This window comes from Panthera pardus, unplaced genomic scaffold (assembly GCF_024362965.1).
Source record: "Panthera pardus isolate Hobbes unplaced genomic scaffold, ASM2436296v1 HiC_scaffold_20, whole genome shotgun sequence".
NCBI classification, from domain to species: Eukaryota; Metazoa; Chordata; class Mammalia; order Carnivora; family Felidae; genus Panthera; species Panthera pardus.
Window position 1 is genome coordinate 28,245,210 of NW_026526766.1, and position 22,692 is coordinate 28,267,901.

At 46.0% G+C, this 22,692-nt stretch overlaps 1 protein-coding gene across 2 annotated transcripts; it reads right to left on the reverse strand.

The window, feature by feature from the left end:
* Nucleotides 1-1,256: 1,256 nt before the first annotated feature.
* Nucleotides 1,257-21,728, reverse strand: LOC109251671 (procathepsin L-like). Of its 2 annotated transcripts, XM_019423465.2 has the most exons (8): nucleotides 5,388-5,486; nucleotides 5,100-5,235; nucleotides 4,656-4,775; nucleotides 4,421-4,555; nucleotides 3,771-3,995; nucleotides 2,910-3,072; nucleotides 2,140-2,257; nucleotides 1,257-1,667 (listed from the first exon to the last, which is right to left on the reverse strand). In XM_019423465.2, the coding sequence occupies exons 2-8, from the start codon at nucleotides 5,223-5,225 to the stop codon at nucleotides 1,568-1,570; spliced, it is 987 nt and encodes a 328-aa protein (XP_019279010.2). In that variant the 5' UTR covers nucleotides 5,226-5,235; nucleotides 5,388-5,486; the 3' UTR covers nucleotides 1,257-1,567. The 2 variants fall into 2 exon arrangements, with proteins under 2 accessions (XP_019279010.2, XP_053763825.1); XM_053907850.1 differs by lacking the exons at nucleotides 5,100-5,235; nucleotides 5,388-5,486 and adding an exon at nucleotides 21,597-21,728.
* Between the last annotated feature and the right edge of the window lie 964 nt (nucleotides 21,729-22,692).

Here is a 22,692-nt window from a genome sequence, read left to right on the forward strand (position 1 = left end):
GGGGAAATGTGTTCTCTTCTATTTATTCATCCTCTTGCCTTCTTCTTTCCCAAATGTTTTGAGTATAAATGACACACGATGTTACCGTAGTTTCAGGTGTACAACATAGTAACTTGCCAACTGTATACATTATGCTGTGCTCACCACAGTGTAGCTACCCCCACCCTACATTGCTATTAAAATACTGTTGACTATATTCCCTATGCTGTGCCCTTGATTCCTGTGACTGATTCATTCCATACCTGGTATGAATGAATACCAGGTACCCCCCACCCTCGTTCACCTGTTCATCCTCATGGTGATCTATGCTTTTCTTATTCTTTGTAGATTTCTTACTGCTCAATCCAAACTGGATTTCTCTCTCCACAGTCATCTGCTCAGCTATTTATTATATAAACTTTCAGGGGAGTTTCAGAGGAAGAAAGTGTGAGGCCCCAGGGAAGCCACCCCAAAATGTGCCACCATGGCATATTGAGTATCTTGAGTTGAAGCTACTTGGGATACAGCCAGTGCAAGAACACCCAGGCTGTCACATGCCCCTCTTGAAAGCAGGAAATGAGTGTCCCATATGAAAGGTCCCCTCCCTGTACTATGAGGTAAAGAGACATCCTTATCAGCAGAGATAGGGCTTCAAAGCTGAGAAAGCTGTAGAAACAAACCTTGTTACTTTTTTACTCATCTACAACCTCAGCCCAGATTCCACTTAGAATTCCTGCAATTTAAAACTCCCACACACCTTTTTTTTTTCCTGTCAATTCCTCACAAATTATTGTCTTTGTCCAAAATATATAAGACTGCAAAAAAAACAAAACAAAACAAAACAAAAAAACCTATCTGCCTTGGCCATTTCTTTGGGCTTAAATTCATTAGTGGGCCTACCTGCCTATGTAATAAAACTTTGAGGGTTGTTTTTTTTTTTCCTCCTGTTAACCTGTCTCATGTCAATTGAATTCTTAAACCAGTTGGAAGAATTTTGGAGGAATGAGGATATTTCTTCCTCCCTACAAAACCATTGCATTTTTACTACAAAGAAGTTTATGTATTAAAAACAGAGCACACCTCAACATATGAAAGTAAATTTTATTTTAAAAGGTAAAACTTTCATGCAACTCTTAAACATGAACACTCAGGGGCACATGGGTGTCTCAGTTCACTGAGTGTCTGACCTCAGTTCAGGTCATGATCTGATGATTTGTGTGTTCGAGACCCACATTGGGCACTGGGATGACAGCTCAGAGCCTGAAACCTGCTTGAGATTCTGTGTCTCCCTCTCTGGTCTCCCCCACTCACACCCTGTATGCCTGTCTCTCTTTCAAAAATAAATTTTAAAAAATTAAAACATAAACATTCAAAAGTTATTAAGCAACTTAATCACACACTGTTGATTAGAGCAGGGATTAAAGAAGTAGTTTCGTCACCAGCGTAAACACTAACAGAATTCGTCACAACTTGGATCTCCAGTGATTCAAGTGTTTTACCCCACAAAATAAGATGTGATCAACTTTAGAATAAAATACATTTCCTGGATATTCTGTTATCAGTCAAGGCCTTCTTCATCACCATCATCTCACACGATAGGAAAGCTGGCCCTGGTGGCGATTCCACAGTTGTTATTCCGGTCTCTGGCCATTTTTATGTAGCCACCCATGCCCCAGTCAGTGCCCCAGCTGAAAGAAGACAGGGTTTTCCAACTATTACAAACAACTGAAAACATACATCTTTTGAACAATAGCATCCAGTATTGAGCAGTGCACCAGAGGCCAGGACAGATTCAGGAAGAATCAGGAGAGGCCGTTCTTGTTCATGGTTGAGTTCTAACCCAGCACAGACCTTTCACAAAACTGCAGTGTGAACAGGAAAAGGAAACCCTTGGGACCTGGGTGTGATATAGAATATTGAAAAACTTCCAATTTAGAAATACAGTGGTACCAAAACTATATCAGGACCCTAGCAAGCCTGAGACAGTATCTTAATGTTGTCATCATATGACTGACTATGTCTGTGCTCCCCCCTAGATGGGGTAAACACTGCTGGGATTTCAGAAGTGTGCTCAAGGGTTGGGGGACCTGCGTCCAAACACTGGTTCCAAAAAACATTCCCTTTTCAAATTCAAAAGTATGTATTCCTGGATTTTCATACCTGTTCTTGACAAACCAATATTTTTGGTTATCGGATTCTTTTCCTTGAAAGCCAAAGCCAACCACCAGAACCCCGTGATTCAGGTCTTCACTGCTGCACTTTGGATCATAATAAATGCCTGGGGAGTAATATTCAATGCTGAGTGAGGATTCCCACGTGACATGTCATAGTAACCCAGCCTATCAACCACAGTAGGGGAGGCATTTCAAAATTCAGTTGTGATATTGATATGAATTCAGATGAGCTTTAAACGTCAGATATTTTTGTTTAGTGGGAAGGGGTGGGGATTTAGGCCCTCATCTCACACCAGGAGAAATATTAACTGTCACAATCCCTTTTGAAAATAATAGTCAAGGGGCATTAAAAAAATCACCCGCCAAAACCTTATTATTCTACTTGTAGGATGTCAACCTAGGGAAACAGCAGAGAACATAAAATTACTTGAGCCAAGAGCTACTTTCCACTGTTAATTTCAGTAGCAAAATTCCTTAAAAGTTATCAAGGTCTAACATTTGGAAAAAAGTAAAGTAAGCTCTACCAATTAAATTATGTTGTCATTTAAATATATTTATTATATACTTACACTCGTGGGGATTTGGGTCAAGTAATGGCAAATGGAAACAGCAGACATAAATATTTCATGTACAGAATGAACAACTATATTAAATCCACACACCCCAAAATTATACATTGAATTCTACATACCAAAGTGTCATTCTTGCTGTTTCTTAGGGTGGTTTTCCAATTTTTCTACATCAACAAATGCTTACCTCCTTTATAGAAGCGGAAGGTATCCAGGCTTGCATCTATAGCAGCAGAGATGGATCCCATGTTTTCCATTGCCACCAAGAGCGCCTCCTCCCGCCGAGGAATTGTCTGAAAGGCAGTGACATTGGCAGCAGAATACTCAGGCCTGTATTTGCAGGGTCCATCCTTTGAATGGTAAAGGAAAAGAAACTTGATTATGACCATCCACTTCCTGGGGAACATGACTTCAAGGCAGCTTACAGGTAAAAGATTTCCAAGTCAAGTTTGTTGTGAAGCAACCAACCCAGGAGGTGAAAGGCTATTTATTGTCTTAAAATTAAAAAACTAATTGGTGGCTCAGTAGGTTAAGCATACAACTCTTGATTTTGGCTCAGGTCATGATCTCACAGTCATGGGATCGAGACCCGTGTTGGGCTCTGTACGGAGCATGGAGCCTGCTTGTGATTCTCTCTCTCTCCCTCTCTCTCTCTCTGGACCCCTTCCCCTCTCGTGCTCTCCCTCTCTTTCTCTCTCTCAAAATTAATAAAAAACCTTTTTTAAAAAAAGCAAAACTAACTGGTGTGGATTCAATGAAACACTCATGGTTTACCTGTCCATAAGAAGTTTTTCACTCTGGGGAAATCCGTACCTTGTGTAAAAGGTATGCATATCTCCATGTAATGTAGAAATAAAAAAAGCTATGTGGTAACCATCTAAGCAGAGAACTATGCCAGGCTAATACCGCTTAATGACAGTCCTGACAGACTGCAGATAGAGAGTCTACAATTGGAAATGCGAATGTTAAACATGGTGTCTGTTTTCTTCAAAAGCATTCAACTCTAAGGACAGAGCTGGAAGGGTGACAAGTGAGGAGCTCTACTCACTCTTGCAACATATGGATAGGATTCTTCTGTGTCCAGACCTCTGTTGTTCCTAACATACTGGAAGGCATTACTCATTAGACCACCATTGCAACCCTCATTGCCTTCAGCCTGAGAGCAGTCCAGGAGGTTCTGCGCACTCAAGGAAACACGTTTGCCGTATTTCCGGAATATCTGTCCTTCGATGGCACCAGTTGCACTAAAAGCCCAGCCAGAAGCACACCGACCCTGAAAACAAATTATAAAGGTCGTAGTCTACAAAACAAATAGCAAGAGTGAAAACAGTCCATCTATATGAAAACTTTAAAACATAGCAACGGCAGGGTGCCTGGGTGGCTCATGGTTAAGCGTCGGACTGCAGGCTCAGGTCATGATCTCAAGGCTTGTGGTCTACCTTCGTCTACTCTGCATCAGGCTCTGTGATGACAGCTCAGAGCCTGGAGCCTGCTTTGCATTCTGTGTCTCCCTCTCTCTCTGCCCCTCCCCAACTCGTTCACTCTTTCTTTCTCTCAAAAATAAATGAACATTAAACAAAATAAATAAATATAGCTACAATATATTTTTCCACAGCAGGAAACCATAGCAGGGGGCCACTTTCTTTTTGGCTTTCCTCTTGGAGAGAGACCTGATGAGTAGTCATCCTTGATACTCACAAGACTAATATCAGGTGTCTGTCTCCTATTCATAGGTAAGGAGATACCAGCAGGGAAAGGGACTTTAAACACTGTCCCATTCTCATTCTTCTGGATTGTAAGGCCAATCATCATGTGCCTGAATTCTTCATTGGTCTTCATGGAAAAGAAAGTAGAATATTGACAAGCATGAGATTTTGGGGGGAAAGTACTGAGAGAAACAACAAAACTTTCAGCAAATCTGTGCCATACTCACCATGTCACCAAAGCCATTCATTGCCATCAAGAAGCTATGTTTCCCTTGAAGGTATTCCCTATTGTGCTTCATAATCATTTTCATATTCTTCTCCCATACAGCTCTTCTGCATTCTTCAACCTACAGGCAAACATATATATATATATATATATATATATATATATATATCATTTTTATTTGTATTTAAAACCTACTGACCTGCACCAAGTGGATGTGCTCACAGAGAGGAGGAGAAACCACAGCCATGGATGGTCTTATGCTTCTGGGAGCTGTTCTCCAGCAACCACACAGCAGGACATATGCCCACACTATGCACACTCACGGTGCTGTGCTTACTGCTTTGGTAAGAGTGGTCTCAAGATGCTACTCTGTGCTACAAACTCCCACCAGCACAGGCATTCTCTGTGAGTCCCCTAGATAGTTTAGATTTTAGATGTTACCAACCACACCATATTGTTTTCCATGTGTCTCCTTCCACCGGATCCATTGTGCATCTAAACTTTGATCAAGCTCTATAGTAGCTGAGACTATTCCCAAGCAAAGTGCAGTCAGGAAGTCAAAAGGATGCATGTTTCAAAACCTAGGAAGCAAAAAAAAAAAAAATGAGAATCTGATTAGACTGATCTGTCTAAAAATCCATCCTCCTTTCTTCTAGATGTTAGAGCCACTATGGTGGAGTAAAAACATTGAATTCATCCTCCCAAGTACTTACAGAAGGATAACACTGCTCACTTGATCATGCAGCTGTGCAGATGCTCTCGGCAGGTGTAGCCCCAGGGCTTTCTGGTGCTGGGCAGTGACTCTGAGGCCACCCACTTAAATCCCTGGGGTTTGGCCTGATTGGCCCTATCCATATGGCCCAGTACACTGTAATCTTCCTGATCTGCTTTTGTTTCCCAAGCTGATGACTTCTATTCTGATGTTTTCTTGATGATAATTGCTTGTTCTTTACAGAAGAAAAACTTGTTGACAATGGTCTGGGCTCACTTTCCTGTCAAATGGTCCTTAACTGGTTTGACTAAAACAATAGAGCAGTCACAGTGGTCCAGCTAAGGGTCCAAAAGAAAAAGCTCATGCTTATTCAACAAAGGAAATAATGTTAAACTTCCATTTAGTTGATGCCATTATAAGATATGAAAAAAGTGTGTATTGAAGGCACACTGAGATATATTTAGTGGTGATTTAGTGATCTGTGTCCCTGCATGTCAAATCTGAGAACAGGGAGCTGGGAGGAGCTTGGGACTCCCCTCATTCTCAGAGGCTACATATCAAAGATTCAAAGCCACTGGTGGAATGGCACCCGGGTGACCGTCATTCCATAGGCAGGGGACAGAGGAACTATTGGGATCTCTAGCCTGTGACCTGAGAACCCCTTTCTTCTGTTTCTCATTCTTTCCTGATTGCCTTTCCACTGGAAGGTTACATGATTGGGCCTGTCTCAGGGGGAATCCAGGTGTGCTTTCCATTTTCTAGCATCCCCTAAAGTACTCTGTACAGCTCTGGCCCTACTTGGGGAACGTGGGAGGATTCACTGGGTTGCATTGGACTCTGGGAAAATAGGCTTCAGTGACTGGAAGGCTGAGCGATTAACACATCAAAAGGAGAAAAGCCATATGATTATTTTAATAGATGCTTTTTAAAAATAAAAAGAAACATGCTATTTCAAATCAGTGGGAAGAGAATGGTCAATAAATAGCTAGTCATCTGGGAAAAATTAGAAGCAGATCCACAAAACGTATTACTGATGGATTCCAGAATTCAATATAAAAAAACAAAAGTATGAAAGTATTAAAAACATAAAAGAAAATGTATTTATGACTTTACACGGGACCAAAGACACTAAGCACAAAGTGTAAAGAAAAGATAGATGTGATTACGTCAAAATGGGAATTATACCCCACGAACAAAGTTAAAAGACACTCCACAGCACAGGAGAAAAATGTTTGTAACATGTAACACAAAGTGCACATCAAAGATCATACCTATTAAGAGGGAAAAGATAAATCACTTCAGAGAGATAAACTAAGGATATAAGACTACATTTTGTGAAGAGAAAATACAAATAGTAGATGAAGCCATGGGAGACGGTGAGCCTCCCTGAGGATCAGGAAATGAGAAGAACATGGCCCATCCGTTCTCACTTAGCAGATGCACAATAAACAGCCGCGACTGATCCTTTCAGATGTCCTCAGGTGCTGGGACACGGCCCTCTTCTGCCTGCTGGAGAGACAGATCACAGGATGTCCACGGGACAGCAACGTGGCAGCACTGTGGACGTTGAGAAGTTTAGATAAGCAGGCCCTCTGACCTGGGGGTCAGCAGGGAAACCTAGATGAGCCTTTCTAAAGTTACATATTGTCTGTAAGAGCAAAAAGATGGGAAGGATCGAAGTGTCCAGCAGTAGGGAGACGGTTGACTGTGGAAAGCTCTTCAGTGGTTTGAGAAAGTTGGGAATTACTTAGAAACCCACTCCAGCTCTTATGAGCTTGGAAATAAATCCCTTACCTGGTTCAAGGGACATCACAATAGACGAACGTGAAAAGAAATATATTGGTGCCATGCTAAGTAAGGCCTTTTGCTTCCACCTATCCTGATGACAATTAACACCGTCTTGACTCTCTATTCACTTCCTGTAATGAAACTAACCACTTTCTATAATAATAATAATAATAATAATAATAATTGCAAAGAAGGGAAAAAGGCATGAGAAAGATATGCTAGGAGATGGTGGGTGGGTCTATATGATGGGTCTTTGTATCAGTCTGAGGTCCCCAGAGAAACAGAACAGAGTTTAAGCCCTCCACCCCACGTAAACACACACACACACACACACACACACACACACACACTGTGTCACAGTCTAGATGCAGCATTCCTTCTTCCGCAGAAACCTCAGTTTTGTTCCTAAGACATTCTACTATTCGCTGAGGCTGCAGGGGTTTGGGACACACTCCCCCAAAGTAAGCAACTGTGGCATATTGGTTGTTTTGAGCTGCAGGCACTTGAGAAGCAGCAGATGCAGGAAGGGCTCTCTAACATCCCCTTTCCAGAAGCAGGTCATAAAATTTCCCTGAGAAAGGTGTTCTCTCCTGAGAAAGGATCCAGCAAGAGAGCATCCTGACCAACAGAGGCTGGGAGTCAACACCTAACACATCTATGCAAACACAATTCCTAAATAATCCTGTTCTTCCACTAGTTTCATCCCCTGCCCCCCAAAGTATCTCCTTGTCACTCCCAACAACTTACTGTGCTTTGTCTTGTCATTTCTTTACAAATTTATCAAGACTTCCTCTAAAGTTATAGAAGCTTCCAGCTGTGGTCACCCCTTGGGGTATTTAATTCGATTGTGAAGGCCCCCATGTCAATAAAAAAATTTAATACAATTGGATGCTTCCTCTGATGAATTTGCCTTATGTCAGTTTAATCTCACGTTAGACCAGAGATCTTAAGAGCACAGAAAAACATTTTTCAGCCATGTGTGCTCAGATGTGGGTTCTGCGTCCTGGCTGGGAACTCGTTCCCCAAGCCCCAGTCTCCTCCACCTGACTTATGTGGATTCCTGTTGCAGAGGGGAACTGTTCTAAGGTCACTGCCCCATGCAGTGGGGTCACTGCACCCTAGAGGTTCAGTGAGCACTTGAATCAGAGGAATCCAAGCAGTCTGGGCAACAATCCAACATGGACTGTGCCAATTGGTGTTACTAGAAAGGTCAGGTTTGGTGCCAACAATCACCTGTACAGGAGGAGATCCCGCCCCAACCACACAGGGCTTGGGTTGAATGCACGTGAAATGTGGGCCCCACGGCCCCCTCCTCCAGGCACATTGTAGCAGTCTACACAGCACACAAGCATTTGCAGGGACTGGACAGGAAGTATGCTGTTGCAGGGAAGATGCACAGCCCGCTGCACCCCTACTTGCTCAGAGCTCATGATCTAGACAGGTGGACAGCAGAAGATCCCTGCTGGTTGGTCACACTCATAGGACAGCACCAGGGAGCTGGACCCCAGGAGGTCAGCACTGTCCTCCTGAGACCACAGACCACCATCTTACCCAATGTGTTCCTTGCTCTTTTTCCAGGACAGAGTGAGACAGCTTCCCACGCTCGCCTGCTGACTGGGAAGCAAGGTGAATTGCTTTTTACTGTGGTGAAATATGCACAACAAAATTGACCCTTTCAACCATTTTCATTTAGTGGAGTCACACTGTTGCAACCCTTACCACTATCCATCTCCAGAATGTTCCTCATCTCACATTGAACTCTGTCCCCATGAAACCATAACACCCCTCTCCCCTCTCCTCTCAGCCACTCAATTTCGACTGTGATGGGGATAATATTTTTGGAAGGCTTATGTTCATTTTTGATTCACATTTGTATATGCAACACGCCCTTGATTTACCAAAAGCATCCATTGCCTTGGGAAGTGTAGTAAAGGAAACATGAAAATAAAAGTCAAATGTTCAGGATTTAACTTGCAAAACCAGAGTTTTGAGCTCCTGGCTTTCAATAATAAGCCAGGCTTTATAGATAGATACACTGTCCTTCCAATGCCAGATGCTCAGGAGAAGCTGGGTGGCACTGAGGACCTCCGATTCACAATCACCTTGTCTTCCACTGTGCACGTCTTCAAGAGACAAAGGAATCCACAAGCAGCACCATAACTAGTTGTCTTAGAAATGTTTACATGGCTATCGTGGATGAGGATTCCAGGCTTCTCTGTCACGTGGAAGGAAGGACAGGGACGGGAAGTTCAGGTGGGAACATGAACACTCTTATGAAGTAAGAAAACCTGCTCTTCCCATTCTCCATCCCTGAGTCTATGGAACAGAGATGCACTGACCCTTGTGTTTCATGACAGGCCATGGTCTGACATGTGCATGACTCCAGGTTTCCTACTAACGCTGGGATCTGTGAGCACATTTCAAGTGCAGCCAGAATCACTGGTCTTCCCAAAGGGAGGCCCTGCCTGCGGAACAAAGGATGAGTTTTACAGTGTCAGGGGACGGGATCCATGTGGCTACGAAATATTTCATGGGCAGGGCCTGTGGGGCTTTCCCTGCATTTCTATGCACAGCACAGAACAAATGCTTCTAGACAAGCAAAACAGCAATAAATCTGAAAGCCACACTGCCCACCGCAATGTGGTCACTAGTCTTGTGAAATGGAGAAGAAATAGGACCATAGGATGCTTTTGTTCTAAGATTAAGTTATTCAATTAAAAAATGTCCAGGGGCAGCTGGGTGGTTCAGTCAGTTAAGCATGTGACTTCTGCTCAGGTCATGATCTCGCAGTTTGTGAGTTTGAGCCACAAGCTGAGCTGACAGCTCAGATCCTGGATCTGACAGCTCAGATCCTGGAGCCTGCTTCAGATTCTGTGTCTCCCTCTCTCTCTGCCCCTCCCCTGCTCGCACTCTGTCTCTCAAAAAATAAATAAATGTTAAAAATTTTAAAAAAAGAACAAAGAAAAAATGTCCACAGTTCTGAGGCTCTGACTCTCCTAGATTTCAGATTTCTTTCTTTTAAATGCTTGTTTTCTTTCTTTCTGTTTCTCTTGATAGCCAATACAATGTTTTAAAACTATTTTACCATGACTGGTGATTGCACTGGGAAGCTGTTGCTGTTTCTAAGTGGTCTTACTCTGTGTAACAGAGTGTCAGTCTCCATGTTCTTCATGAAATTCACACAGTGTGGGAACCTCCAGCACACAGTAGGGCTGCTCAGGTTCTGGAGTCAACAAATGAAAAGCTCATCTATGTTAAAAACAGTCTCAAACTACTTTGGGAACAGAGGTAGTAAAGCTTATTCTTATTTATTTTCAGAATAGCATTTTGCCAAAATGATAAATGGAAGCGAACCATGTTGGAAGTCCACGTTTGTCCAGTTTATGGGGCATAAGTTAGATGTCACCAGGAGAAACAATCAGATAAGGCCACAAACCAGAACATTCTACAAGATAACCAGTTTTGCATGTTGGCCCTGGAGCTGGGTGTTCTCTACATGATGGGTCTTTTGTGGCGTCCTTGCTATGTACAGTCCTTGTTGACTGATAAGGTCCCCCAGTCCTTTCCCAATGGGAGGCCAGGCAGGGCCCCAGCTGGACAGCAGGCTCCCAGGCGCAGAGATGTGAGGAGGCTGGAGAAGTGGGGACCTGGGCCAGGTGGCAGGGAGCCTCACAGGGAGAAAAGCCCAGAGTGCTAGTGAGGCTGTGTCCCCAGTGAGGGGAGCCCACAGAGGAATTCAGCCCCTCAGACCAGACTGAGAAGGATGCAGACCCCTAGAGACCGGCTAATATTGTTGCAATTCAACGAACATTCAAATGAGTCAGCAAATGAGAAAACTCCACATGTCTAAAGATTCTAAAGCTTATGTTTCAATAAAAAATATCTAACTTGATAGAGGTTTTCCAGATTTGGAAAAAAACTCTTAAAACTGCATCCATAATGAAGGTTTTCTAAACTACTAACAACTATAATATTGACCAACATTTTTGTTTCTCATGATGGTAGGAAGATTGAATTTTCTTTCCATCCATGCGAAAACCTGATATAAAATCTGTTATATTTAGTAAAACAATGTTGTAAAAAAATATTACAAGGTATGGCAAAAGTTCATTAATACATATTTTTCTAGGAAAAGTTCTAAGCATGCTCTTTCAGTCCCTGGAATGTGGGAAATGGACACTCATGGATAAATCAATGAGTCTCAAGGCTCTTGCCCAGGAGATCAAGTTTTTAGGGCCAGAAAATCCTTTACACACATAATAACACAAACTTACATATATATGTATATATACACATGTATGTGTGTATATATGTATATATACATATATATACATGTGTATATACATATATATACACACATACACTTACACATAGGCACAATATAGTTACCTACATTCATTCATTCGTGCACATATATACATATGCACACACATACACATGCGCACGTATGCATACGCACATTCACAGTATCCAATATATACATACACTCATAACACACACACTTTCAATAATACTTTCAATAATAAGCCAGGCTTTATAGATAGATACACTGTCCTCATACACAATATTATACTTTAAATACTTAGCACAGGAGAATAACTGGTCCCCAAGTGTGGGCAGACAGCCTGACAATTATTCTGAATTATAATAATTAAATATAAAATTCTATTTAAAATCTTAAACCCTTTGTTTCAGGTCACAGAGAGAATGGCTTAATCAAACCCTCTGAAAGTCTCTTTAGTTGTAAATTCCATGATTTCAGGGGGACAAGTCACATCATCCTCCCCAGAGCTGGCCTCAGTCCCCTCTCTGTGCCCCTGACAGGACCCCCGCAGGGTAGAGTCATAGCATCTGGCACCCGGCCAGGCCTCCTCACCAAACATCAGCCCCAAGAGGGAGGGCACATCAGAGTCCCATCTCGGGGGTAACTCTGCTGTAGAACCTTGTGCAACTTCTTTCCTGCCCCTCCTTCCCATGCCCACACTCTTCTTCATTCTTTAGGAGCAAAGACTTGACCCTGTGAGCAATAGTCACAACCAGCAAGCATCTGAGGATGGGGTTCTAGAAGATTAGCAGCATTATCCTGAGTCATTTCTCGCTCCGGTCACACACATTTCCAGAGGTGCCCGTGGAATCTCCTTAAAATCCCCTTCCAGGGTCTCCTCCCTGACCCTCCCTCCTCCAGGGTGTTCAGTGGGGACCTGCGCTCCCACCCCTGTCCTGGCCTGTGTCTGGAAGCTACTGAGTTCCAGGCTTGAGGGGGCTGAGGCCCCAGCCTGTCAGCAACACATGACCTTTGGTTGCAAAGATGAAGTCTGATCTTACTCTCAGGTGGCCACCCAAAATATAGCTCCAATCCCTGGAAATAACACCCAGAAACAATTTTTCAGGCACTGTTGACTTGACCCTGGTGACCTCCCTGGATGAGCAGGCACATGGGTGAACCTGACGCTGTGCCTTCTTGTGAGCCTGGGGCTGGCACTCACCATAGCTGCTCAGCCATGGTCTCTAGACAATGAATCTGATAACTACCCACCTAATAAACAGTTTGGTTCAATTAAGTCCTCAAGAATCAAAAGTCTGGACAAGACTATGATTCAAACTGGGGGCAAAATGGAAAAACAAAAGAGAAAAAAGTCAAACAAAATTTTTAATTCTTCCTCCTCTGATACCACTTTAGATGTTTCCCTAAAGTAACAAATCTCAAATTCTTGCAAAGTGCATTGGATCATGTTTTCTATCTCAGCCCTTTTTGGGAGCCCAGCTTCTCTGCATACTCTAAACACAGTGGGCAATTTTGCACACTCCTCTGCAAGCTTTTCTCTTACCTGGTTATTTTTAACTTTCAGCTTGATGGATCTTTTTACTTTGTTTTTAAGAAATTGTGGTAAGAGAAACAAAACTCAAAATTGGTCGTTTTAGCACATTTACCTGCGGGGTGCAGAGGCAGCCAGTCCTGTGCACCCTCAGCACCAGCCGTCTCCAGAACGTTTCTCATCTTGCAAACCTGGAAATCTTTTACTCCTTACAAAGGCAGTCATTTTCAGCCTCAGGTCTCCCAACCTCCCTCAGGTTTTACAGCCTGCCTGCTATCTAGTGGCTGCTTGCGCAGGTACAGCCAGGCCTGCCCTTGGTGTTGGAGGGGCTCTCCCAGGGTCACGCCATCCAGGCTTAGTGACAGCCCCGTGGACTCTGGACGTTGATGAGTCTCATTTGGCTGCAGGGGCTGAGCCATGTTCTGGTTTCTTCCTCCTGCAGGGGGTGGAGCCAGCCACGCATGGTGGGACTTCACCAGACAGTTCCCACCTCACCTGATTTCAGGAACAGAACACCCTGAAAGGCCCCCTGGCCTGTCCCCCGAGGCCTTTCCCAGGATGGGGCAGTGAGCGCAGTGGTCCTTAAGCCCTTCGGACTTGGGTTATATGCCTCGCTGTTTTACTTTAACATTCCCGGAGCCTAGGCAGCCCCACATTCTGATGAACACGTGCCAGTCCCGGCACCTGCATCTGAGAAAAGTAGACAGGCTCTTGCCATCCATTGCTTTTCTTTGTCCAGAGCTCTTCTGGTCCCTTCTCTGTTAACAGAACTCTCCCCGTGGGGAGGATGGCTCCTTTCCCGGCACTGCCCCTGGGCCCTGGGGCCCTGGGGCCAGACCACCAGGGAACTCCATCTCCCCACCCCTTGATGTTTATGCAGGCCCACTCCAGAACCCACGCTGGGCCAGTGAGAACCTTCTGTGGAGCTCTGCACACAGAGAAAGACAGAGACAACCCTGACTTCTGGGTTCGGGCAGTGTGGTGCCACATCCCTGTACGTGAGGGTCTCTTTGAAACAAGAGAGAGAGCCATCGCCATTCAGGAGAATGTTGTCATGAGAAAAGAGCATCCACTCTCCTAAGGAAGGGACGCCCCGAAAGGTGGACCCCATGGACGGCCTCTCCCAGGCTTGCCTGTCATTGGGCTTCTACTTAGGGTCGGCTAATGGGGGGCACTGCACGGGCTGGGGGGAGATTAGGCTCACGTGTTTCCTCCCCCATCACTCAGTGCTGCTTCTCTGACTCCAGCTGTGTGTCTGTGACTCTAAATTCTTGAGCGGCTTCACCCCTGGGCTCCAGCTTCCCCAGGAAAGGATTTATCCCTGTGTCTTTCTGCCCCAGGGGAGGTAATGGCTTCCTTCTGTCCCAGCCTCCAGATGCTTCACTGTCTCTTGGGTCTTCCTGTGACTTTTGCCCATGACTCTGCCTTTCATTAATGTCCCCACCAGGACCCTGACTGATGTGGATCAAGCACTACCACTCAGGTCCGAGAGACCGTCTTTTGTCAAAGGCAACAATAAGTGCCCACAGGAGCTGTCCGTGGTGTTCAGTGCCGCTGAGCGTCCCAGTGAGAAAGGTCTTCCTTTATGGAATCCCCTCCAGGGCTTTCGGTCGCTCTAGGGGCAGGTCTCGGTTTGTGGTCTGAAGTCCATCCCGGCTAATCTCCCCTGTTGAGAAAGCAGGACTGAGCAACTGCACGTACCAGATGTCAGCCCCGTGGTTGGCTGTTCACGCAATATTTCTATCAATGGCAGCAGTAGTGCTTTTCCGTTATGGGAGGGATATTAACGATCCACTTTTCAAGTCCACGTCTGTTAGTAAATGGAAATAATGGATCAATTTTGAAATATCGCATGAACATTTATGGTGAGACCTGTGAGGTTAGCTGGAAACACGATTTGGGTCCCTTGCGTCTGTACCTAGAGCCTGGGGGCCCAGGAGTGGTGCCCATGGACCCACGGCCCCATTACTAGCGCGCCTGCCTGTCTCTCCTCCATTGTCCTGAGGGCAGAGCTAGTCTGTCTGCCTCAGGGCTGGGACTTGGGCGGTGAGAGGCGGTTCCCCATAAGTGCACTGGGGGAGGGACCCGGGGAGCTGAGATACAGCTGTAGGTAGCACCTTAGGTTTGCAGGGAATAGTAACACACATTGCAAAGTCCTGAAGAATTGACCATTTCCCCCGGGCTGCCTGGCTTTCACAGTCGGTGAGCCAAACACAAAGTGAGCCCTTACATAAGAGCAAAGATTTCAGACTGAGGATAAGCCCAATGGGAAAATTCAAGGCAGGAAGGAGAAAAGCAGGAACAGTTACTCTTAAGTGAATAGGTCTCTCTGATTATACAAGTAGGACACCTGGCCAATAGAAATGTACAGAAGAAATGACGCAACCCTCAGTGGCAACGTGGGCCCCGTCGCAGTGCGCTTCTCTGCAGACTCTTAGTCCAAGTGGCGAAGGCTCTCGGGTTTCCCAGGAAGGGGTCTGTCCACTCCCCGTGCCGTCAAACCTGTGTCCTGGACAAGCACCGTCAGGGATGGACTGTCTCAGTGGCACCACGGCCTCCGGCTTCCTAGGAGCAGACCAGATTTGCCAAATGAAAGGCATTCCGGCACCTCCTGCAGGAATTTTTTGTCGGGAGAATAAAAGATTAGGACAGACTTGTACACAGTATTACAACAATAATGATTTCATGTGGAGACATTAAAATTACAGAGGGAAAACATTAATTTTTGCTAACTGCTGGCCCCTAGTGGCCTGATGGAGAAGCCCCTTTGCAAACTGGGCAGAAGACCCTCCTTTGTGCTCCTCTCTGGGGACAGAGGGCAGCAGCCCTCTGCAAGAGGCCCAAATACCCAACTTGTCCAGTGACATCTCTCCAAGTGTGAATGTTGGCAGCAAATCCAGTTTTCCTCCTCCCTCCCTCACCCATGTACACAGCACTGCCAGACCCTGGGTTTCAGCCTCTGCCTTTGTCACAGGCACATTATGTCTCTGAGCCCCGGGTTACTTCTCCCCGAAGGGGGTTTATCACACAAGCTCACCAAGTCCAGAGAATCCGGTGAGATGACACGTGTGTGGCACCTGGACCAGGTCAGCAGCCTCCCCGGGAGACCCGCTGCATTGCTGTGCTGATTGCAGCTCGGGTGGCTCCTGGGTCCAAAGGGCACATCCTCCTGACAGAATCTTCTGTCACTGGGCCCCAAGTCCCAAGTCTCCTTAAGCAGTGGCTGAAGGATGCTGCCGCACACGTTGACACTTGTAGATAATCCCGCCACCCTGAGCTGCATTTAATCAAGAATCTACTTGCAGATTCTTCACGTTAGGGAAAATCGGTGAGAAGGAAGATGAATGGAGACACGACTTCTGAGGGGTGAGTGGTGAGTAGCAAATAACACTTCTCCCTCCCCAGGAACCATGTGTCACTTGATGTGTGGCTGGTTCAGGGTAACTCCTGGGCTTCTGGGGCATAATCTTCATTATCTATGAGGACCTATGCAATTTCCAGGTAACAGATCTAAATAGATTTCTTTGTCTCTCTCTCTCTCTCTGTCTCTCTCTCTGTCTATCCTTATCTCTCTGTCACCAATCTCCTTGTCTCTGTCTCTCTCGGTCTCTCTCTCTCTCTCTCTGTCTCTCTCTGTCTCTCACTCAGGCACACAAGTTCTCATCCTATCCTGCCTCCCTTGTGGTTCGGACTGGAGTAAATTTAACCCCACAGCAGGGAGTTGGCTCCCTCTAGGGGCAACAGCAGGAATTGTGAGGGAACTTGACCTAAAACTAGAAACACTGGCCTGGTCCATATTCAGAGTCTGAGCCTAATCATTAAATCAGGAAAACTGCTGCCCTCAGAGAGGGTGTAACCCATCCTACATTTATAAATCAAATCAAAACTACAGAAGAAAATGAAAAATGCGTGTATGAGATTGCCTTTATGCTGAAGTCATCACTAGGCACTGGCAAAAGAACCAGATGCTTCATGAACTGCCAGCTGTGTTGCAAGGGCAGCCCGCTTGGCCCCTCCAGGCTTCAGTGAAATTGTGGAGAGATACCCTGTAGGCTCTCGTGTGTACATCTATGAGGTGTCACATGTACTGTATTTTGTCCAGTGCTGTGCACACACTTGGTGCTCAGAAAGTAGTAGCAATATGTATGAGCAACATTGTAGACATCAATCCACTTTGGTATTATTTCTTCCCAAAGTACCAATTCTTCTCCTGTGTTCACAAAAAATAAGTGGAAAGGGCATGTTAACCTCAGTAAACTGTCCCCCGTTCCCGACAAATTCAACTCAGATGTCCTTCCTCATGGAAAGAGGAGTCACATAGAAACACCATGTATAATACCATTGTTTTTGATGTGGCTACAGATATGACACTATGTGATATCATGTACACAAGTGAATTTGAGGTACAAAATTGAAACTGTTATGGAAAATCAATGATAGGCTATATTCTTATTTTCCCAAAGGTAATTTCCTCACTTGGGGGGATCTGGAGAAATAAAATCCCAACAAAGCTCCATGTGAGTGAGTGTGCAATCCCAACATTAAGCCACATTACGGAGCATTCATTCCAACATCACCAACTTTGAGATGCACAGGAACAGGATTCCGTAGGAACCCAATTGTTCTGCCCTCTGCTCTCAAGTCACTGGGTGTGCCCAGCATTCCAAGAAGAAAGCCTAAGGTGAGGACCCATCCTGGGGCCAATGCTGGATCTGTGCAATCTGGAAGCTGTGTTCGTCCAAGCTCACTGTGTCTTCAAGGGCTGGGTCCCACCTGTCCTCCCAATAGAACACGATGCCATGTTCAGTTTACACATTTGTGATGTGGACTTTTGTTTTCTGTGACCATGATTTCAGTGAGGCCTGTCCTTGCTATTGCTGGGACATCTGCATGTGCAGGCCAGGAAGGGGGTGGACACAGGGTCCACAGCCAGGCTGACCACACCTAAGGCCACCAAGGCACTAGGAGACACGAGCCAAGCAACCAACGCAAAGCCAGCACTCCTCCTAGACCGTGACAGGAGACAGCACAAAGCAAGCACGGAGTGGAGAGACAGGAGCCGGGGAGGAGGCGACTATGTGCTGGCTTGCAGGGCCAGGGTGAGGGCAGGAACCTTGCGGAGCTGGTGGAGGAGAGTCTGGGCCCTCGTCTTCTGAAGTTTCTCAGCAGCCCACACTTAGGGATCCCACCAGGGTGGTTTTCCCAGACCTTGAGGGGCCCAACAGCTGCTTTTGATTCCACCCTGGATGTTAGGGAGGGTCACAGCTACTGGAGGAAGGGTCCTCAGTGCGTATCCTGAACACAGGTGACAGAAGGTGTGTTACTCACAGAAAAAGGCAAGGCCCTGAGCAGATTTTAAATTTTGCCCCAGGTTCAGAATTCCTGCCTGGTCTGTGCTTTTTGTGATAAGAACTTTTAAGAGCTACTCCCTTAGGGACTTTCAAATATGCAATAGAGTGTAATGAACTGTGGTTCCATCCTGTGCATTACCTCCTGGGACTTACTTATTTTACACCTGAAAGTGGTACCCTGGTCAGCGACGCTACCCATGTCTGATTCTGTCCCGTTGCATCTAAAAACAATTCATGTAAAGTGCACACAACAGATAACTGACCATTTTAGCCATTTCAGAGGGACTGAAACTCTGTGGCTTTACTACATGTACAGTGTGTACAACCAGCACTGCTCTGGGTTCCAGAGCATTTCCATCCCCTAAGGAAGCTCCGTAGCTATAACAAGTCACCCCCTGTCCCTGCCCGGGCTCTGGCAACAACCAGCATGCTCTCTGTCACCAGGGATGTGCCCGCGTCCATGGTATTTTGGTGCACAGGAAATGGGGTGGAGAATTCCCGTGAAGCCGTCAATTTAAAAGGGAACCAGAGTCAGCCTGTCAGCGTGGCCCAGGGGCCCCTGCCCCTCTGTGTGGAGGGGTCCTGTTCCCTCATGACACCGTGATGGCACCAGATGCTGAGAAGGGGCATCAGGAAGTATATACACGAAGCTGTATGGGGCCGGAGGACCCCGTAACCTTCCCACTATCCTCTCTCAGCCCTACATGGAGAAGCAGGATTATTCACAGGTTCACTCACTCACTCATTTATGGAGGCCCCCATGGCCTGAGCAAAGTGCAGGGAACAGGAAGGTGTGGACCCGGCCCAGATCCGTGTCCTGAGGAGACACAGACACATGAACACTGACACCAAACCCAACAAGAACTCTGATAGGATGGTGTGGGTGGGTGCTCTGTGCACCCAGAGAGCCTACTTCTACATCTGCACAGTCAGGGATGGTTCTCACTGCCCTTGCTCCAACCGGCCTCACAGACAGTCTGCTCTCCCACCCCCAGCCTGATCCTGGCCCCAGAACAGGGTCTGTTGGAGTGTGGGGTGCAGCCTCGGGGGGGATTCCCTCCTGACCCAGGATGGTCCAGCTGCTTTAGCCTGGAAGGTGCAGTTGGGTGAGGCTTGGTGTAATAGTTCTGCTCTCCACTAGGTGGCCCTGCTAAGTTTACTGGGATGGATCAGTGTACAAGTGGAAATAGAAAATCCCCTACTCTCCAGTCTGGCACTGGAAATTGGCGCTCTCACTCACCCAAAATCAAGCACCCCTCTTTGTCTCAGGCCTTCTCCACTCCCCGCCTCTACCCCGTCTGTGTCCAAGCTGTTCACTTGCCCGGCGGCACCTTCCTCCAGAGTTTTATCTCAGATGGGGTGTTGTTTTAAAACCACACGCTTCAGAGACTCCCACAGTTCGGACCCGTGCCAACTCTCTGAGGGAGGGTCTCACTGAGCAATGGCCAGTGCTGGTTTGCCCCAGAAAACGTTTGTGCTGTCGGGAAGCAGCAGAGGTTCAGAGATTATGACAAACCACAACATACAGCGGGAACCAGGTTTTGCCACAGTCTGGTGTCTTTGTCCCAATACCCGCAAACGTGGTTGCTCTCTGGGGTCCTGTGGGACCTTTGCCTGCAGGGAGGCCCTATGGCCTCTACCAAATGCGCACCAAGCAGGGAAATCGCTTCTCCCCATGTGGCACATGGACACCTCAGATCCTGCTGCCTGTTTCTGGGGATTCGCCCTGCTTCCTCACCAGAGCACCACTAGGCACTGAGCTCCAAAATTTCAGACTCTGCTCTTCACTTATTATAGAATCTTGGTGGTATTGAAACCCTCTTCTTTCTCCCTGTAAATGATTTGGGGAACAGATTTCTTGTTCAGTCTCCTGCGAGTATTTTCACTCTTTCTCTCCAGCTACTTTTTTTTTTTTTTTTTTTTTTTGGAAGGAGTGTGTGCCTTTTGTGCATGATCCCAATGGGTACTCTCCCCATTTCTCTTTTTCTCTCTGTTCTCTCTCCATGAAAATGGCCCCCTTCCCTCCGCAGCCTTTCTCTCCCCACTTCACCTCTCCACACCGCAGATTTGCCAAGCCCTGTAGCTCAAGTTATGCAGATTGTTGCACTAATCCTCAGATCAATTCCCTAGGAGTTCAAAATGGTTTGGTGGTGATCTAGCTGCATTTCAGGGATAAGACAATTCAGGGTCTCCATGCTACTCTGTCATCTTAAACTCTCCCTAATCATCTTTATTTCTATTTAAAACCAACTCAGGGCACCCAGGTGGCTCAGTCCATTAAGCATCTGACTTAGGCTCAGGTCATCGTCTCACACTCGTGAATTCAAGCCCTGTGTTGGGCTCTGTACTGACAGCTCTGAGCCTGGAGCCTGTTTCAGATTCTGTGTGTGTGTGTCTCTCTCTCTACCCTTACCCCATTCATGCTCTGTGTCTGTCTCTCAAAAATAAATAACATTAAAAAAATTAAAACCAACTCTACTGCACCAAGTGGACATGCTCACAGAAAGGAGGAGAAACCATAGCCAGGGGTGGCCTGGCTTCTGGGAGCTGTTCTCCAGCAATCACACAGCAGAACATATGCCCATGTTGTGCATAGTTACAGTGCCCTGCTTACTGCCTTGGTAAGATCAGCCTCAAGAAGATACTCTCTGCTTGTTATGCTAAGTGAAATAAGCCATACGGAGAAAGACAGATACCATATGTTTTCACTCTTAATGTGGATCCTGAGAAACTTAACAGACCATGGGGGAGGGGAAGGGGGAAAAAAAAGTTAGAGAGGGAGGGAGCCAAACCATAAGAGACTCTTAAAACCTGAGAGTAAACTGAGGGTTGATGGGGGGTGGGAGGGAGGGGAAAGTGGGTGATGGGCATTGAGGAGGGCACATGTTGGGATGAGCGCTGCGTGTTGTATGGAAACCAATTTGACAATAAGTTTCATATAAATAAATAAATAGATAAATAAATAAATAAATATAAAAAATTTTTAAAAATTAAAAAAAAAGACAAAGATATGCTATGGAAATATTCTGGATTAAAAGAGACTAAAAAATTCTGACAACTAAATGCAATACCTAACTCTAGACTGCATCTTTGTATTGAAGGCATGAAAATATTACCATAGGCTATTATTAGGTCAAGTGACCAGAATATGGATAGTAGCTCAAATAAAAATATTACATCAATGTAAAACAAAAAACATACTCCCTGCTATGAACTCCCACCAGCACAGACTGTTCTCTGCGGGGGTCCCTCTGTGCAGTTTAAATGTTACCAACCATGCCATATAGCTTCCTGTGTGTTGCCTTCCACTGGGACCATAGTTCATCTAAGCTCTGGTTGAGTTGCAGAGCAGCTGAGGCTATTCCCAAGCAAAGGGCAGCCAGGAAGAGAGAAGGATGCATGTTTCAAAACCTAGGAAAGCAAAACACATGAGTTTCCAATTAAACCAAACTGTTTAAAAGCTATCTCCTTTCTTCTGAGGTGTTAGAGCCACCCTGATAGAGAAGAAATACTCCCAAGTGTTTGCACAGGGCTGGGGAGGAAGGCTGAGGACGTGCGATTTGCAGGAGACTTGCAGGACTGCTCCCCACCCTGCAACCATTTCCATTTCCAGGGCATGTGGACAGGGGCACATGGCATGGCCATCCACAGCCCAGTAGGTGGGGTGTATGATGGGGCCAGGCTCAAGGACAGCACCTTCTGCGAGCTCTGAACCTCTAAACCAAAAGGTGGTGGCCAAGCTGGTTTGGGAGTGGCCCATCCCCTCAGGACTGGCCCTGCACCTCACCTGTGCCAGGCGCAGCCCCACTGAGCTGACAGAAGGATCTGCCCTGAGCCACCCCCCCCGCCTTTCAGGCCACATTCTCCATGTGGAAAACCTTACCAAGGTTCCCAAGGGAATGGGCAGTGGTGCTCACAGGGCTTTCATAGTGACAGGACACAGTTATGCTAATAAATGAAGGTACATATTTGCCTGTCTTGTTTTGTGTAAATAAAGGCTATTGCCAGCAGGTCTTGAAAGCCAAGAAACCACAAAACTCAATGGGCATGGGTTGAGCATTTAAAGGCTGCTAGAGCTCTGACCATCTCAAAGAGACACCCATGATGGCAGAAGGTGGTCATAGAACAGGTTAGACAGACACCAGGTCACCTGTCAGCCTCAAGAAAATTTTCCGATAACTTGGTACCCTGTGACACAGCACACAGCCCTCAACCCCCTGACTCCTCTCTTTCAGGTACTAGCTTGGCTCCACAAAACCCAAAGCCGTAACTACTGGGATCCTTAAATTCTAGAGTCAGGTGTGCTAGCTTTTCACACACCTGCTTACTTTCTGTCTAAGAACTGTAGTCCCAGAAGGTACAGATATCTAG